Source organism: Lethenteron reissneri, chromosome 39, assembly GCF_015708825.2.
Source record: "Lethenteron reissneri isolate LAM-NWPU_2019-01 chromosome 39, ASM1570882v1, whole genome shotgun sequence".
NCBI lineage: Eukaryota > Metazoa > Chordata > Hyperoartia > Petromyzontiformes > Petromyzontidae > Lethenteron > Lethenteron reissneri.
This window is the reverse complement of record NC_083817.1, coordinates 5,550,535-5,570,958: the sequence shown is the minus strand read 5'-3', so window position 1 is coordinate 5,570,958 and position 20,424 is coordinate 5,550,535. Positions and strand designations below refer to the sequence as shown.

Here is a 20,424-nt window from a genome sequence, read left to right as displayed (position 1 = left end):
AGGAGCTCTCTCGGAGCTCCCTCTGTTGGGAGGCCCTTTTTAAATCCTTAATATTAAGTTCACTTGCTTGCTTGCGCGCTTGCTTGCGCGCTTACGACCGTGCAAATCTTTCGGTCGTTTTTTAACCCACTTCCCGTGATCCAATCAAGCTGACATTTTGCACACAGACTCGTTGTGCGTGACAATTTATTTTCGTGAAATTTTTCTTCCAAAATTTGACACATTTTAGGAAAAAATTAATTATATTTAATTACCAATTGCTTAATGGTGGCAGGCAATCATCTGACCCATAGGTGGCAGCCATCTCAAGCCAGAGGACGAGAGGACTCTAGCCGCCATGTATATAAAGGATTTATAGTGAAAAACTTTGTTTTTACGGGTTAATTTTTCCAACAGTTTTTTGTATGTTGAACTTTTTGCACCATACTGTGCTAATCCGGAGGTGTGAGCAAGTAATTTCAGGGCTGCACCTTTACCACTCTTGAACGACTTCGATAAGAGCTGTACAGACACGCACACGTGGCAGTATGAAGATTTTGCTATGGGAGTTTCGACCGTATGTTCAGAAAGGTTTCAGCGCACGTAGAACGCTGCAACACAAACCAGGAGTGGGGAAACACTTTTGCTGAGAGCCGAAGAGGACTTTCAGATTCCTTTGGTGGACAACCAACTCATTAACACCTCACACCCCAGTCAGTCCTGTCACCGCAAGAGGCCCTCGCAGTGACAGAAGTGACTGAACGCACTAAGATTAGAAATGCAGAATTGCTGCTGCCAGGTTGAAAATATCCCTGCCCCCCCCTCTAGTACCCGCCGAGTGCAGCTAAGACGTTTGCAGTGACGGATAAATGTCGCTTGCAGCCGCTTCAAAACAGCGAGCCTCATGCGGCCGTGGATGGTTAAATCACATTGCAGGCAACAGGTTCTCTCCCCCACCTCTGCTCCAACCTTCCCTCCATAAGTTGACCCTCCACAAGATGCGCAGTAGAATATACGTCGAAATTATCGCCCCCCCCCCCCCGGCCCACCCCTCCATCCCCCACCTAAGGCGAAAACTTAGCAGGAAACTTCTGAGAAAAAGTTGTGAGGGTCAGTGAGGCGTTGATGGGAAAACAATAGTAAGTAATTATAATAATCGTATCGAGATTTGAGAAGAATCTCGGGTATTTGCCAACATCTCTGCGGTGATTATTTCCAATGTTTCCGCTCTGTTCTGTTGATGATGTAGATACAAAGCAATTTGGTTTTATACAGCACGTAAATGAAAACCCTTCTCAAGCATTAATTCTAGATTTGAAGCTTTCGTGACTGCAATGATTCATATTCTTAGGTTTTTTCGGTAAAGTCACGTAGGTAAAAACATTAAAAAGTAAAATAAATTAAAAATCACGACGTTTCGGAGGCAACAAAAGCTTCCGTCTTCAGGTGGTACCGTCACAGCCACGACAGCTGCATCAAGTAAATGAGAGATTGCAGGAGCTACCACTGCGTTTATATAATGGCTGGAGAAGGTGGTGGGGCAAGGGCCGCATACTTATTATTAATATGGTACGGTGAGGCTTGAGACCAAGACTAGATTGCATAACAAAGGCTGAGCCCCTGTTATGGAGAGGTGCAGTTTGTGACTCAACCTGTAACAAGAGGACCACCACTAAACATGGTAAAACAGTAATGGTTGTCTGTCAAATAAGATTGACAAATAAGTGTAGTTAAATCTTTTTTGCATGGCAACTGTATAAAAAAACAGTGCACGTGTTTAATTTATAGGGAGAAGCAGTCAGTCATAGGCAGAGCCAAAAAGTTGCCTTCAGCCAAGACTTGAATATGGGCAGGGAGTCGCCAGCTATGAAGGCAGCAGATGAGAATGAGTGAATGAGTGACATCCCACTGAACGAGGGTGACTGGGGGCTGCAACTGAAGACCTTGCGTTGGCGGAGCTCAGCGTGTAGACAGAAGCAGAGTGAGATGAGAGAGAGGGAGGCAGGCCCATGGAGGAGAATGTTGCAGGCAATGAGTGTCCATTATGCAATTGATCTGTGAAAAATTAACCCGTAAAAACAAAGTTTTTCACTATAAATCCTTTCTATGCGTGGCATCGGTTTTATTTTATTATTCATTTCTGTTTTTCTTGAGTAAGAGTTTACTTTTTATCACATTGGTATTTTAAATGAAATATGAACATTTTTTTTTCCTAAAAACTGGAAAATTTAGAAAAAAAATTTTCACGAAAATAAATTGTCACGCACAACAAGTCTGTGTGCAAAATGTCAGCTCGATTGGATCACGGGAAGTGGGTTAAAAAACGACCGAAGGATTTGCACGGTCGTAAGCACGCAAGAAAGCAAGCAAGTGAACTTAATATAAAGGATTTAAAAAGAGCTTCATTGCTCATCGGATTCCTCCAGTCTAAATAAACATTCTGATAACGATTTCTAATCCTGATTTTGTTCCAGGACTGGACTGGCAGCCGGTGGAGGGATCGGAGCGCTGTGTTGATGTGACCTCGTTAACAGCTGCGGGTGTGAAGTCTGGCAACAGAAGTTATTATGTTTTATTTGGACATGAGGTTTATAATGAATCAATTTCCAACATTTGCAACACGCAGTTCAAACCGCTGTCTAATCATAATTGCTTTTTTTATCACGGATGACACCTTTAGGAACACTCTGTATTTCATGATTCACTGTACACTCACAGCGGTCAAACAAGCTGCCCGAGAGAAAATGCAAAAGCCTCTTAGGCGATTTCAAATCTCCATGCCAGAGGGTTTTTTTTTGTTCTAATAATAAACGCACTTATTTATTTATTTACATTACATGCGGTTTTATTAGCAGTATACACAAATTCCACAGGAGCACGGCGATATGGATTTCTGTACAAATCAAACTTTGGCGAAAACAGGGGCGCAACAATGATTCACCGTTTAAACCGATTCGCACTCTCACGATCCAATTGTGTGTTGCGCACTTGAGAATTTATTAATTCAAATTCATATCCACGCGTAATGAAGGGGGATCATGCGAATCTTAACAGCCACTAGAGGCTGCTATATTAACCACACTGTAAAATAAAGAATCTATTCTTGAATCAAATCGCTACCCCGAATGGTCACAATACCACGAATCGCAAACTGCTTTTTTGCGTTTGGTTTGTCGTCCTTAACCCAGCACCTCCGATTAGCGCGGTTGGCTACGAACGGTGCGAAAGAAGTTCAACATACATACAATCAAGGGGGCAAATTGTCACGCGTTTACGAGAAAATGCACAAACTGCATGCACCCAATTTGAGTCACCGCCTCCACAAAGCGCCACCGCTTCCTTCCTTTTAGCAGTTCCCTCCTCTGCAGCCGCACAGCCCGAAACAGAAACTTCCCGGGATCCGGCTCTCAAAAGGTTCATATTCTTAGGTTTTTTCGGTAAAGTCACGTAGGTAAAAAATTTTAATTAATAAAAGTAAAATAAAAATAAAATAAAAATCACGATGTTTCGGAGGCAACACAAGCTTCCGTCTTCAGGTGGAACCGTCACAGCACGATAGCTGTATCAAGTAAGAGAAATTCCAAGAAAACAGTCCTCGTATATATACTTGTTGAGGGTGGGAGGAGTCAAGGTACACGTTCCCGCACGCATAAAGTGATTCACGCCGTGGAAAGACAGTTTCCTTTCCCTACGATTATTGGGAGCAAATGCGCCGACGTCTCATTTGTCATTAAACGATGGGAGGGGGGGGGGAGCGGCCAAGGCAATCAATTAAGTGCATGCCGTGGCCCTCCTGTCAAAAACGGGAATGTGGCCCATTTACATCGAGCCAAAAAATGTTTTAACGTCGGCCAATTCGTTAGTAGAACGCTGCCTTGAAACAGAATGTGGCGTGGGCTTTTGTTTATAATAGACATTCGTGTGCTTTGTGAACCACTAAAAAAAAATGTCACCTTATGTTATATAAAGTAATCTGCGTATAAGCACACCTGATATAAGTACAGCTCTGAGATGAGCAACACTGGTGGAGGGGAAGGTAAGGGGGCAACGTCTGACACAAGCACAATACTTCGGATATAAGCACAGCAGGACTTGCTGCCGAGGGGCGTGATTGTATCCACCTTCTGCCGTAAAGCTTTTTAGTCAATTCTGTTTGTGTAAAAGGGGGAGTTGGCGTCCCTGTGCTGAGTGCACTACGCCATGAACCTGGCAACAATGAGTTGGATTCCCAGCCAGGGCTAACATGAGTGGCGAGAAATATCTGAACCGGTCCTGGGACCCCTGGTTCAGTATGGGTTACTTCGCCAACCCATACTGAACCAGGATGGTGAAATATGGCCGAAAAACAAATGCCCGTTACAGAACGAACGTGGAGTCCTTTGTTCAGCGTTCGATTGACAAAGGAAGGAATTTGTTTTTATTAATATTCTTGCTGTTATGTAAAACTGTCGAAGCGGTGACATACAGTGTTACCGCACTGTGTGATCACACTCTGGTACAGGGCATTAAACTATAAAGCTGTCAATCCAGCTTAGCGTTCAAAAGGAGCGCGCACTCATTTGACACCTTCCCTGTAACATGACAAACCCACCCTCCCCCCCCAAATAATTGATGAGTTATAATGTTCCAGGATTATAATTCGATTCAAGAATCAATAATGTTTTTGCATCAACACTTTTCAACTAAGGCTTGAAGTGCAAATGTATAAAAAAATGTCTGTGTGTTTGCAGCAGGTCACGAAAACTCTTGTAAAGATGATCCAATGTGAACTAAACGTCGGTACCAAGTTGGGTTTGCTACTGGGGGCTTGCCCTAAGCAAACCAGTCACACTGATCAAGGGGTGGCCAAAACTTGGAGTAGAAACCCAGCTACAAAAAATAAAATCCGTGTCGACCAAGGGGACGATGTCAAACGTTACGTGCTCGCCTCCCCTGCCGATGACGTACTTTATGCAAGACATCTTGCTGCATGACTTGGAAAATGACATCTGTGAAAAAAAGCTTCATAGCTCATCAGATTTGTCCAGGATCAATACACATTCCGATTCTGACTTCATTGCTTTCGTTAACCAGGCTTTATCCTTTTCGCACCAGTTTGTTTACAGAATCCACGTATGCATGTGTATTATTTTGCTTCCTTGTTATATTCCCATTCCCTTGTTGATCTTATCGTCTCCGATAAACAAAACCCCGACCACAACGGCATGTGCAACGACTCAAGAGCCCCCTCTCACTGCGCCGTACGGAGTGGCCGAAAAGGGCACTTGAAGTGTTTTAACCTTCATGGCGAGGCGGCCCGCGGCACCGTGGGCACAGACAGAGAGAAAAACACGAGGGGCGCGCGCTGAGAGCTGACAGGGGGAAGTGGGGCAAACACGTCCGTTGTGTTCGTATTTATGGAGCCTCTAAATCAGGCGGTGAGGAACCTCCGCCTGCAGGCCAGATGCAGCCTACGACTTCGTGTCATATGGCCCGTGTGGCCACGTGAGGCTGACCACTTCCAAACAACTCACAAACAATATTTGCCCATCACTGCACGCATCTCAGCTTCCACTGGGCGGGCATTACATTTGACCAGGTGAAAAAAATTATATCGTTTTAGGGCGATCGGTCTCCTCCGTCGCCGAAACAGCAGTGACTGACGCGTGGCTCGACAAAAGTTATTTGAATTTTCTATTCGTACCTCCGCAGGGAAAAAACAAGAGCGGGGTGCCCAAGTGGACAGTGAATTCAATTATCGCGACAGCGTGAATTGTGCGGCGGCGGCGCCAAATGTCACACGAGGCCGATCAATTTTCCAGCTGAGCTCCAGAAATAAACAACCTGGCACTGTCGCTCCACCGCCGTCACCACACAACGCCAGGATCAACAGTGTCTCTCCCCACTTGTCCAGCTGTTTGCTCAAACATTTACCGCATTCGCACAGCCGGCGGGAAAGCGTGCTGGCACGGTGCCCGCCTCTCAGAGAGGTCAGGACCTGGCCTCCCTTGTGCACCCATGCCCATACATTTGAAAGCCACGCAGAACCCAGGAGCGACCATGATCTCACAGCGTGAAAAAATTAACCCGTAAAAACTAAGTTTTTCACTATAAATCCTTTATATGCGTGGCGGCGAGAGTCCTCTCGTCCTCTGGCTTGAGATGGCTGCCACCTATGGGTCAGATGATTGCCTGGCAGCATTAAGCAATTGGTAATTAAATATAAAAAAAAAAATCCTAAAAAGTGTAAAATTTTGCAAAAAAATTTTCACGAAAATTTATTGTCACGCACAACGAGTCTATGTGGAAAATGTCAGCTCGATTGGATCACGGGAAGTGGGTTAAAAAACGACCGAAAGATTTGCACGGTCGTAAGCGCGCAAGCAAGCAAGCAAGCGAACTTAATATAAAGGATTTAAAAAGGAAGTGACTCAACTTAGTTTAACTGCCTCGCCCTGATTGTACAATTGAATAACGCAGCCTATGGAACGGAAAACGTAATAATGCATAGATTCATTGATAAAAAATATTCTTACGCTAACAATTACATGCATTGCATCATGTATGTAAGAATGTATTATTTATCATTTTAAACACTATTATTCTGTTACATTTATACGAACGGAGCTAGAAAAACTGAACGGGCAGGTAATGCAATTTAGTGGTCAATTTTACTTAATTAAACTAACAAAAAGATCACGTTAAACAATGCATACGAAGCGTTCAAAATTAGACGCAGACACGAATCCCTCAATCAACTCATCACACGAAGTTGTGGTATGTATGTATGATGTACTTCTTTCACATGATACGTAGCCAATCGCGCTAATCGGAGGTGTGGGATAATCTTACGAATCGGTGGGGAAACTGAACCATCGCCCGCCAGCTTCACAACAGTTTTGATTTACACAGCAACTAAACACTACGGCATCTCAAGATGCGGTGCCAAACGTGAGTATGTGTGCACCAAAGGGAACCACCACCGAAATTGGGATGCAAATGTAATGTGACATGTTTAAAGCAAGGTGAAAATTAAGCAACCTCGCGGGTAGAAGAGAGGGAGTCAGACGTCATGGGTATAGGAGAAAGGGAAAGTATTGAGCCACGGACTTGAACGAAGAGCATCAGGCTGCACGGATAGATGGGGGTTGGGAATTCCAGGCAGCAGTAGCAGCAGCAGCAGCAAAGAAGGAGTGACCTTCCACTAAGTGAAGTTGGCAGACGTTTTTGAGAGATGGACGTGGTCACAGGAGAGCAGATCGTGCGTGTCGGGGAGTAACGCGAGAAAATATGGAGGGGGCGGGCAGAAAGAATTTTGCACAGTGGCCATGATTTTCATTTAAACATTGACTATGTTAATCTTTGTTAAAAAGTAACTTTTAGCTGACCTCACCCTGGAGCCATGGATGGCAGGGTTGAGGAGCCTGAGGTGCTGAAGAGGGGAGGGGGTGAGGAGGGGAGGGGGTGAGGAGGGGAGGGGTGAGGGTGAGGAGGGGAAGAGTTGACGTTGTGAGGAGGTGAGACCAAAACCCACGGAACCTCATGGCTCATTAAGCAGGGGCACACAGACCCAGGACCTAGTACTCACTAATCCAGGGCAGGAACAACCGGGCTGTTCCTAGGCCAGTGAGCATACAAACAAGAAAAGAGTTGTATGAGCATCTGGGTGGGCGTGCTTCTATTTCCGTTTGGCAGGGAGCTGACTGGGCAAAGTTGATGTAGTCATGTCCAGCTTGCTGAGTGAGCCAATAAGTGGGCGGCGGCAGGAGTAGCGTGGTGGATATCTGAAACTCTGCCAGAAAATGATGGAAGCGGGCATCAATGCGGTCCACGGTTTTACATTTGTGACCGGTTCTACTCGAGGGCTTTTCTTGATCGACACACCAGCTTGGCGTGCACTGCGTTGTGCGATCCAACATGCATAACGTTTTTTTTTTCCGTGATTCACGCTTGTGAAATACTCCCCTCCCTTGGAACACAATAAAGAAAAATACCTTTAATCACCCAGCAATGCAGCACTGGGTGATGCATGAATCCCCCCCCCCCACCCCCCTGTTACGTGGAAGTCAAAACGCCCAAAGAAAACCCTGCGCGCACATGAGGGATTTTGACATTCAAATCTGCAGATGCATTCAAGAATCCACCGGCTGTAATTGCCAACTCAAGGCCACAACATCTGCTATTCCCAGGTGGTCTCACCCACCCAACTACTGACCAATCTCTCACCTGCTTTAGCTTCCCAGATACAGTGAAAATTGGGCACAATTATTCATCGGAATCATAAAATCGAGACTCGAGACTCCTCGTCGGCCTTAGCAATGCTATTTGGATTTATGTAGAGTCTGATAGTGACCGAATCCAAACATGTTGTACAAATAGGGAGCAGGGGAAATACGAGGAGTAATTTTTGGGGTTAACAGAATCAGAATCTTTATTTATCCTGGAGAAATCCGATGAGCTATGAAGCTCTTTTTCACAAATATCCAGTACGGGCAGGCCAGAAAGTTACTACAAACAAGAAAAAAAATTTCAAGTGCAAAGTATAGAAAAGATAAACAAATAAATAAAAATAAATAATAACTTTCTACTCAACTCATTTATCTTACCAGGTAAAGCCCACTTAGCTATATAGTTATTTTGCAGAAGCGACCTGGCCACAAATGATAGCTCAACGAAGTGGCTTATCACGTGGACAATTTATAGCAGCCAAATCATCTAAACGCGTGATGTTGATTCTAAAGGTGGAGGGGGAAATACGCAAAACTCTAAATATACAACAGGTGCCAGAGGAGACGGGTAAGAAGGTGACTTGATGGAGGAGGAGGGGAGAAGGCACTTCGTCGAGAAAGAGTCAGTCACAGGCAGACGAGCAGACGACGGAAGTCGAGAGAATGGACTGGCTCAGGGGAAATTGCGTGGAAAGCTAAGGGCAATAGAGCACACGTGCATGCGCGTCACCCGACCATTGCTGAGATGCGTTCCGAGTAGCGGTCAGACTGCCGAGATAACAATCCTAGTTCTCACGCACAGATGGCAAGGGAGTTGCCTCAAATCAGACAGGTCAGCAGAAACCGGCCAACACGTACACATACATTGCATTAATCCAGTCAATTCCAGCTAAGAGATGTTAATCGTTAATTCCTAGATCCAGTCCCCGACAGAGGTGCTCGTGTACCGACTGTGTCCGCGAGAACCCTGAAGGGCATCCTGTGAAGGCGCGCAGTGTCCATCTGGGTTGTCGCCACAATGAGCTTAGCGAGAAGTGAGTTACGAGTTCATAATCAGCAGCAGCCGTGATCCATTCACCACTGGATTGGGGCCTCCCCCCACCCCAAGCCCCTGCCACCTCTCGCAGTCTCCCAATGATGTAACAATCTATCTGGCTCCCGCGCACGAGCTGATTTCAACGCTCAATCTCCGCCCTCGACATAATCGAGGGCACATTCCCTTTTTTGGTTGTCTTTCCGTTGTAAGGTCTCACCAAGGAGCTGTCATCCATTCGAGCGACGAGGTGGGTGAATCCTCGTACGCGTAGTGGAGCGCCGCGATGGCGAGATGTTCACTACATCGCCTGGTATGCAGGAGGTCGCGGGTTCGATCCCGACCCTGACTCCTGTATATTTCAAGTTTGCGTGTTCTCCCGCTCTCCCCGTGGTCGCGTGGATTTTTCTCCAGGTCCTCCGGTTTTTCCCTCCGCATTTATAATCAACATCACACGTTTAAAAGTATTTGGCTGCTATAAATTTCCACGTGATAACCCAATTCGTTGAGCTATCATTTGCGTCCAGGTCACGAATAGCTGTGGGCTTTACCTGGTAAATAAAATAGTTTAGTTTAGTAAGGATGATCTAAAGCTGACCTGTGGCCTAGCCTCTTACCTAAAAACAATATAACTGTGAAACTGCCGCTAAGATTCAAAGAATCATGGCAACCACACAGACCTGACGATGCAATAAGTCAACCATTGCACGAAGGAAATAAGTTAGTTACCTGAGCTTGGTAGACATTTTAGGGTAAAAGTTCATCTAAGGCATGTAACAATGTAATGAGTTATTGTTTTAAAATGTATTCCTATGTTCGTTACATGTATAATTATGCATGTTGTTTAAATGTAAAAAAAATTGCTACATATATCTAGGATAAAAAAAGAGGTCAAACTGTACGACGAGAAGGAGAAAGTGAGTAACAATACAAACAAGATGCTAAAAATGAGACGGAAAACTTAAACAAATTTTGGACCGATTTGTGACCACAAATCATGGAATTCATACAGTTGCCAAGGAAAGGGATGGGTGGAGATTAATTTATACACGCCTCGTGAATGATCTAAAGCCGGCCAGGAGGTGAAGAAAAAAACGTGAAACTTCACACATTACATCACACCAAGGCACGTGACCATCACACGATAATTACAAGAGTAAGACAATCGCACAGGCTCGTGGCGGAGGGAGTAAAGGTGAACATTTTCACAAATGCACCGGAGCCTGACAATCTACTTTGAATGGCAATGCGAGTGAGTGAGAGCATGGGGCTAGGGCCGGGAGAAAGGGCATGGAGAGCAAGCGAGGGCATGGGGCGAGGGCATCTCCCCCCCCCTTCCACCCCCCCGCCAAAGATTTTAAGGATTGTCACAATTCAAGGTTTGGATTGCAATCTCATTTGTCTAGTTTTCACAAATTAATTTTAGTTGCCCATAACTTGTTTCTGTTCGATCATTTAGCCTACATCAGCATACCATTACCAAACAATTCACATAAGTGGTAAGCAATACAATCTAGCCCTCCGCAATTTGACGCGTGTATCTAGAACATAAAGAATCGATTCCAATCGATGACTTGATGCACCAGCACATGGCTTCTTACCATCAGTAAACAAACACCATGGGAGTATTGTTTAAGCAGGGTGTGTGTGTGTGTGTGTATATATAGACTTGGGCCAGGCCAAAATGAGCCGGAATAAGCCCCGATCTCACCAGATCTCGGAAACTCCACAGGTTTAAGCCTGGATAGTGCTTGGATGGGTGGCAACCACGCACAATTCATGTGTTATAGTCTGCTTCTGGGCTACATCATGTGATGGGTAGTGAAGCAAAATCCAATGTTATACAGGAATTCTATACTAAACTAAAACACATTTTTTTATTTTACCACGTAAGGCCCATTGAGCTATATAGCTGGGTTGGAGGGGGGAAGGGGCGCCTCTAAGGCGCTTAAATATACACTGCCAAGCCTGGTGGTGCCCATTCAGACGCTGTCTTTCCGACAGACCTGTTCTTCACCTGAGGACAGCTGCTTGCGTTGTGGCCGAAACGTCGTGAGAATAATTTTATCATGTTTTATTTTTATTATTTTATTATTTCCCTTCTACGTGACTTTAAGAGACCTGGCCACAAATGATCGCTCAACTTAGTGGCTTATCGTGTGAAAATTTAGAGCAGCCAAATACTCTAAACGCACGTTTCTAAACATGGAGGGAAAAACCGAAGGACCCGGAGAAAAATCCGCGCAAGCTCCAAATACACAGGCGTCAAGTTCGGGATCAAACCCAAGACCTCCTGTATACCAGGCGAGGGAGTTAACAGGGAGGTCATGCACACCGCCACAGCCTCATCCAGCAGTGGAGCGACAATAAGGGGGGTATATGCATAAACACGTATGAAGTCGGCAGCCGAACATAGGCCTGTGTGTGCGTAAATCCAAGACCACAAACCAAAACTTTGATGAAGCCCTTGAGAGCTCACGGAATGTGCACCATGTACGGAATGCGAGCCAGTATAGGAAGTCCCAAACCCATTCTATCCACAGCTGAATAAATGCAGCTAGTGCTGTGGCATTAGACCAAAAATCAAAACTGCGTATAGGAATAAAATTTAATGTTACAGTAATTTCATGGGAAGGCCTTCATCCAGCAGCGGATGACAAACTGCTGTAAATAATAAGAATAGCAGCACATATGTCTGGGGAGCAGTGGTGTAGTGGTTACCGCACTGCGCTGTGAACCAGGCTACCTGAGTTTCTTCCCTGGGTAACATCAGTGACTGGTCCAGGGCCCCTTCCCCCCCCCCCACCTCACCCACACTAACCAGTGTGGAATGGCAATACAAATTTACGATTTACAATAATGTGCCACAATGCATTGCAAATTGCTGCTGCCGCTGCTGTTCAGCAACTGCACGGGCAATTCACGCGCATAAAGCGAACAACATACCTGGCCAGGCCAATTACTTATTGATTACAGAGAGGACACTCCACTCTGCAAATGAGGCTAAGCACTGCCATGTCAACCATAGTCTCCAGGGTACAACAACACACGCACGGACACAAAGGACAGGTTCAATGTATTATACAAAGCCACCAGTCAGTTCAAAGCCAGGCACAAACCAAACAAGCCGAGATAAACTAAGCGAGACATTGGCTTACCTAATGCTTTCCAACAGGCGTTTTAATGTATTTAAATCATCAGTACACAAGCTGCCCAAGTTAGCTAACAGGGCCAAATATAAATGCAAATTTCCAATGGATACATGTCAGGGCAGATTTTTGATAAGTAGGTGTCCCGCAAAACACAATTGGTTATTTGTATATATATGTAACCTGTTCGGTCTGGTCTGTGCTTTCAGATTTTGGACAACCCTTTAATTGAGTTGGTCTGTTTTAAATAGGATAAATTATCCCCAACAACAACAACAACACAGCACTATCATAAAGTTTTGTTCCACCCAACACCCATAGATAAAGATCCCCCGTATAGCCTTAACAGTCTTTTAAGGCAAATGTTGTCAGCAAACACAAATGAAGGCCGGCACGGTACACAAAAGGGGAGGCTGGCCAGCACCAGTGGCGATGTTTACACACCGCACCAGGGACTAATTTGAGGATGAGTCGACCTAGGGGAGGCCAAGGAACAGTTCAGAGAATTGTCACTGGTGGTGGCTGCAAACGGGAATCGAACCCGGATCGCCGGCTTCGTAGCGCAGTGCGCTAAATGCTGCGCCACTGATCCCCAACCCCCACCCCCCTCTTGCAGACGCTAAGTGGCCATTTAAGCTATTTGTGAAGTTAGTTGCATCCAACTAGCAGGTACCATTGAATCATAGCTTACGCAGATGGCCACTGTCCTCGATTTTACCTTCTCAGACAGATTATCACTTTCCAGAAAAGTTGAGGGTCATAATTGCAGACCAGTAAAGTGCCTTGAAAATAGAGGGCTTTTTTTACTCCCGGATTAGGCTCGTAACCCAGTTTCTCAGAGTTCTAAAGCATTGCCAGTTAACTTCTAATTTGTGTGCGCCTTGCAATTGTCCAGGTAGCATTGCGAATTCTGAGATAAGCTAGATTCGGGGTGAACCATGGTGGTTGTTTGCAATTTGACTCACATTTTCTTTATGTAGGGAGGCGTGTTTACTTATGATTCTGAGAAGCAGTTTTAATAAAAACAGCCAAGACAGTATATAGACAAGGTATCTGACAGACGGGAGATCGGAATGGGAGCTCTCATAATAGAAAACTTGCATATCCAGAGGCATAGATGACAGCCGAGTGATAATCTTCCACGGGATCGTTTGTAATTTGGAGTGTTGAATGCCAAAGATGAATTAATGCTCACCGAGGATGTTTCCTTGGACTCCCATCATGTTAAACTTTTCTTCAGTATTTCACATAAAGATATATTGTCGTAGTATTTGGGCTTTTGTAGGTGTGGTCTTGTGGATGATGTGATGAGCTGAGTAAGGTAGTATTAATTCTAGATTCTGTATTTAAGAACTTGTATCTTGGAATTTTTGCCTCACTTGATACAGTAAATATAGCTGTGACGGTCCCACCTGATGACGGAGACTTGTGTTGCCTCCGAAACGTCGTGATTTATTATTTTCTATTATTACTTTTATTAAATTAATTTTATTTTTTACCTACGTGACTTTACCGAAAAACCCTAAGAGTATAAGGTGGTATTGTCCAATCTCAATTTAGGTAGCCAGTTATCAGTTCGCCACTTTGAACGGTGGAGATGGAATCACACAAGAGGCGGAGTGAAAAATAATGTTTAGCTTTTTGGACTAAGAATGAATAACTTACGAATATTATATGATAAAGGAGCAGGGGGTCAAGTGGTTGTCTCACTGCGCGCCACCAATCCCTTAATCGGATGACCGATTTCGATTAATTCTCGACCATGGTTAACATAAGTGGTGTCTGAGCTGTTCCTCAACTCACCCTCCACCAAGCCACACTGACAAGCATGGTGAAGTACAACGAGCAAAACAAACCCCCATGAGCCACCGGACTTGAAAAGAGGCCTTCATCCAGCAGCGGATTGATAAACAGCCGTTAGTCAAACATTTCACGAAAAAATGTGCACGAGTCGAGTAAACGATTCTCGAAAGCACATTCATAGCAAGCATGGGAATCGGGGGTTTTGATCGACAAAGAGTCAAACGCCGGCTCTCCCTGGCTGCCGCGGTCAACAGGAAGAGACCCAAGTCAAAGCGGAACATCAACAAGGGGCCACCAGCTGCTAAGAGGCCAGCTCCATAAAATGCGTTTCCTTTCGCATGCGAACACTGGCGAGCGCCTGTGACTGCTACGAGGCACGTGACGAGTCTCCTGCTGCCCGACATAGACGAGGAATTGTGTTGTGATTCATAATTGTGTGTTTTTTTATTGTAAGGGTTAGATCGTGATTTTCGTCGTACTTTGATTAAATGGCTGTGTTGGGTGGAGGAGGGTTTACGACACATTATTTTTACAAGATCGAAATAAAATAAACCATTACAAACTATGGAAGGAATTGTCCGGATTTGAGTTTGTGATTCAATACGAGAGTTTATTCTGTTTTTGGTATCGATATCGTCAGTGATTTATAAAAATATTTTATGACCTATGACCTTTGTCTACAACAGCATGGCGTGTAGAGCCGCACATCCAGGGGTGGCACAACAAAAGGCGCTTTACCTGCACGAATACACTTCGAAGAACCTGTCCCACGCACCCACAAATACAAGCAATGTCAGCCAACAATGTGACTAGCAGCATGCCTCAAATACTATTCAAGCTCGGCAATCCCCCGGCTGTAATCGGTTCAGCGGCGGAGATATGAATCAACATTTTAGAAAGGGCCACGGGATGATGTCACAATGCAGCAGACAGCCAGGAATGCGCTGCCGCACGGCACCTCCAGACAGAGCGCCAGCAATCCGTTTTCCTGCGCCGCCTCTGTCCCGGCTCTCTTCACGTGTATGTCTCTCTGTGTCTCGTTGCATTTTCACTGTGTCTGCATTTATGCATGTGTGACGATGTCACTCCTGTGTCCGTCTCGGCATGCATCTCTCTCTGTGTTGTTTCTGTGTCTGTCTGTCTCCGTGTCTGTCTTTAGCGGCACTGGGTGGGCAGTGGTGGTGATGCTGAGAAGATAGCAAAGGAACTGGAATTTTAATCACCATATAAGCGCATCACAGGCATACGGCTGTAAAGCCATTAAGATTTTGTTTATTTTTATTACTTTGAAACTCCCCCTTGTGTAGATTGACAGAAGCGCATTGTTTTAGAGCCGAAGGCAGAGGCGTATGCCCATGATCCAATGCTTTGGAGGCAAGAGTTGGTGGACCGTGCTGAGATTGGTGAAGCTTCCATAAACCAAAGGGCTAGCTAAGAGGAGGTTCTTATCCCCCCCCCCCCCCCCCCCCGTGTGCGGTGAGTTTTCTCTGGGTACTCTGATTCCCTCCCACATGTTGAACAGCCATTTATTTACAAGTAATATACAATATACACATTATTGCAAAAGCCAGATTCTCACTAATGACAAAAAGGGCCCTCAATAGACCAGATTGGGCGATTAACTCAAATGGATAGTGGGCACCTATCAATGACAGCGTGGCATACAACAGGTTGATGTAGCAAAACGGTGCAGCTTTTGTCTCCCTCGTGCCAATGTTGACAACCCATCGTGCTCATTTAAGGCTGAGTCAACCAAGGGGAAGTCCATTGGCTGGCTGAGATACCACATGCCACGACCACATTGGTTGGGAATGGAACCCACGGTTGCGGAAATTATAGCACAATGTATGAACCACCGAATCACCACTCCCAAACCCCACACGCACAACGTGCGCACACGCACACACACCCACATTCCTTCCTGCCTATCGGTCTATTCGAGATGCCTTAACTTAAACATGCACAGCGAGTGCCTAATCTCGGTGGGCTTTGTAATGCAAACACAGCGAAAAATTGATACTGTGAAAAAGAATGGCGCCATAGATTTGAGATGGATTTTTAAAGGGCCTTGCCTCCATCCCAAACCGCTCAACCCACGTTAGAGGAGCAAAGGCCGAACGCATTGTAGAATTATACATTACTTAAACTAAACTAGAAGAATAAACTACTTTTAATTTTACCAGGTAAGGCCCACTGAGCTATGTAGCTCTTTTTCAGAAGCTACCTGGCCACAAACGATAGCTCAATGTAGTGGCTTATCGTGCGGAAATTTTAAAACAGCCAAATACTCTAAACACATGTTAATTCTAAATGTGTGGCGAAAAAAAACGGAGGACCCGGAGAAAAATCCACACGACCACGGGGAGAACATTCAAACTCCAAAAATATAGGCGTCAGGGTCAGGATCGAACCCATAACCTCGTGTATACCAGGCAAGGTAGTTAACATCCCGAGGTAGGTTAACCAGCAAATCATATTCCACAAGGCGAGGCATGTTAGCGTGTAACATGATTCATCAAGGAAAAACCTGCCCAATGGCGAACATAATCTAGCTCGATGAGACTTCCATACGGACGTCACTCCAAATGAAATGAAATGCTGGAGAGGCGTTTGGAATTCATCCCTAATGAACCATCAGCAAATTTCCTCGTCAACAACCAATTCTCAGTCAAGTAGTTTTCATTATAAGAGACTATGGCCTGCTAAGGCACAGCTGGATACCGCAGCAATAGGTCTGTAAACACGCAATGTGGTTGAAAAGTACTGCGTTGTGTGTCTCGTGAGATTTTCACCATTGATTGAAAATGTTAGAATTGGCTTGGTGCTGTAATTGTTCTGCATGCAGTCGAATGATGTAGGGTTACGAGAGTCTATTAAACACACAATCGGATTGTTAGCCTCATCAGTGAGATTAATGCCTGTGTTAAACACTCAACTGGGTTCCATTGGCAGGGCAGTGGTAAGCGCATTGTGGCTGTGACTCCGTCGACCTGAGTTTGAGTCTTGGCAACAACTAACGTCAGTGACAAGTAATATCTGAACCAGACTCCTGGGCACATTCCCTTCACCAACCTGTACTGACTAGCATGGTGAAGTATGGTCGCACAGTCACCATGACTTGGGGAGACCTTAAGCCAGCCCTCATCATCCGTGCCTTCCTTCAGCTACATTGGAGTCCAACAAATTTCCCATCATGGTTTTATTTCTTTAGCCAATATTACTGCTTCGTTCGATCTCAATCTTTCTATATCAGGGGTGGGGAACGTCCGGCCCGCGGGCCGTATAAGGCCCGCAAAATCATTTGGTCTGGCCCTGCCAAGGCAACCGCAGGAAGGACTCGAAATTCAATAAATCTAGGAGAAAACCTGGAAAAGCAGTTGCGAGTAGCAATATCATCAATACCAGCTAACATCACATGCCTAAACAAAGAGAATCAGTTCCAGCCATCACATTAGGGGTGAGTTAATTAAATGTTTGACCAAATATAACAGGCTCATTTTGAAGTTGATAATTTTGTATGGCCCGCGAATGATGTTATAAATATCCAAATGTCCCTTGGCAGAAAAAAGGTTCCCCACCCCTGTTTTATATATTTCATCCAGTAGTGGATTGACAAAGAGTTGTACGTGAAAAATGCAATTAGATCATGTCAGCCTTGCAAATAGGATTCACCAAGTAATTGGCGTCTGTGTTGACAAGGCCAACGTTGTCAACGCAAAATGAGATTCGACAGAGCTGTGTTTGTTAAAATGGGATCGGATTCCGTAGGGTCGCATTCTTCGCGTTCAAACTGCACCATTTAAACGCCACACCTCTCTAAGCCCTTCCTGTTTACGTTTAGCATAGGCACGGAGAGCACAACTTCCAAAAACCCCACTACCATGACCACCAACCCATACGTCAACACAAACAAGCAATGATACAATCTCTGTCTTGTGTTAGAGGTGGAGACGCCGCTGTTTATGAGCCAAACAACTCAGAATGTGCCCGATCTTGTCAATCTTGGAAGCTAAGTAGAGTTAAACCTGGTTAATGCTTGGATATGTGATCGCTGGGCATACAACGGGTCTTATAGGCTGTGAGGCTGTGATATGGGTAGCAAAGGGGGGTGCAGAAAAATAAATTGTTGTACTGTACTATGGTCCAATGTCTATGCTCCCAGCGTTCACCGACCCGCAGTGATCAGCCGTGACAAAAATAACCGCCACAAATCTCACTCCGTGGGGAATCCCTCATGTAGCAATGTACTTTGCTTTATTATACGTGCTGTCTTTTAAACTATTTAAATAGCTTCAAATTAAAATTGCATGTCAAGATTCTTTATCGGCGTTAAGTGCTTAACTGGGTGACGAGGTGGAAACACGACAGTAGACAATCTCGAGGTGTAAATTCCACATTCCCCATGGCCAGATGAGTCACGATCTTAGGACAACTACTGCTAACCTTCAAACAAAGTGGTACTTTTTAAAATTAAAACTAGAAAGGTGATGGGCTCGCGGAGCCAACCGTTGGTGTGAACCCAAAACCATCCAGTTGTTCACAAGATGCAGCCAGTGGCAAACTGAACTCTCTTGGTTTTCGTTGTAAATTAACTGCACTGTAGCTTAATCTGGTTACACAGCACAAGAAAGTTGTGACCTTTATACCGGCTGACAGGTTAGACGAGAGTTCAGAAACGACGATGGTGATCACAGGCACGACGACGATGATGCGAAACGCTGAGTGATATACATTTGGCTTCGTGATGATGAAGAACGCGGTGAAGCTGATCACAGTAAACATGATAGTATCGTACAAGTCGATATTTATAACTCGTACAAACGGAACGGCGTCTTGAGACGCTGTACACACACACAGGACACGTGCATCACATGAGGAGGTGGGGCACGCATACTTTTGCCAGCGATGGGCACTGGATTAGTAAAAAAAATGTTTTTACAGCAACCACTTTAGTCATGAGAGGCTGACAGTCGTTATTACGGTGGCAGTGTGAGCCGACTAGGGTGAAGGCGATTATGCGGGGACGTTAACTCTATTCACTGTGCTTGTAACTAGAACGACACCACTTGTTATACAGTAATACGGACTATAATAATGAACATTAATTACTTCGGTGAAGATGATCACAGTGACAGCGATTCATCGGGCAGCGATGATGGTGGCACTCACTCTCGCAAAAGATGTTGATCTCACGAACGAAAATGATCGTACCGACTCGAGACCGATAAAGAAAACAGACACTTATTGTAAACGTTGTGATAATAGAGCTGACTATAGTGAAGGTAATGACAGTACTATTATAATAACTAATCGGATAGTACTATGCTGATGGTACTGCTATTATGAAGATGACAGTAATGAGATGCCATGTTAATGATTGCAACGCTCGTGACAGTACACATTATAGGGATGACAGTCGTGGCGTTGCCGACGGTGACTATGGCTATGATGATGCTAATATTAACCATTACCGGGTAACACAAGTGATACAATTCGCCGTCAAAAACAGTAGCGGGTATGTTAAGAGGTGCGGGGGGAGGGGGGGGGTGTCGCCTGGAGTCGCGGCCGCCGCCGACGGCGCATCTTTCCCGGTACAACTTCTAGCCGAGCACCGGGGCTCCACTAGGCCTCTGGGGTCGGCGGGGGGGGTTCGGAGCGGCTCGGCGCCGCTCTCAGTCGGGCCGTGCCAGGGCCAGCCCAGGCTGCGGCAGCCGGCGCCGAGGAAGCGAACAAACACGCGGCGGGAAGAGAAACTCACCCAGAAGTTCTCCACGAACTGGGGCATTGCGATGGCGGCGTCGGCGTCGGGGGCGACAGCGGCGGCCGGAGAAGACGCGGGGATTGCGGGGTAGGGGGGCGGGGGGGGGGAGGGCAAACTGAGATCTCGCGAGACTACGGGGCTGGCGAGACTTGGCATTGCTCCGCCTACTTCTTGGGCCCGCCTCCCTGTCACGTCACCCCCTCGAAGGCCACGCCTACTCGTGCTAAAGCACGCCCACTGACACATAGCCACGCCTACTCACACTAAACCACGCCCACTGCCGCATAGCCATGTCCACTGACACATAGCCACGCCTACTCACACTAAACCACGCCCATCGCCGCCGAAGCCACGCCTACTGACACATAGCCACGCCTACTCACACTAAACCACGCCCACTAGTTTACTATCACACGACAAGCAATGGCGCACTGCACTCACGTTTCAGGTAAAAAACCTCGTTCGTTATAAGGAAAGTAGATAATTGGCGAC

General features: G+C 45.6%; 1 protein-coding gene across 5 annotated transcripts in view; it reads right to left on the bottom strand.

Moving 5' to 3' along the window:
* The window catches only part of LOC133352031 (F-BAR domain only protein 2-like), an 89,754-nt gene extending 69,726 nt beyond the window's left edge, over positions 1 to 20,028 (bottom strand). For all 5 annotated transcript variants that reach the window (XM_061567742.1, XM_061567740.1, XM_061567741.1 and 2 more), the window contains exon 1: positions 19,930 to 20,028. In XM_061567742.1, the coding sequence (XP_061423726.1) occupies positions 19,930 to 19,956 (27 nt within the window). In that variant the 5' untranslated portion in view covers positions 19,957 to 20,028. The remainder of the gene's footprint in view (positions 1 to 19,929) is intronic.
* Between the last annotated feature and the right edge of the window lie 396 nt (positions 20,029 to 20,424).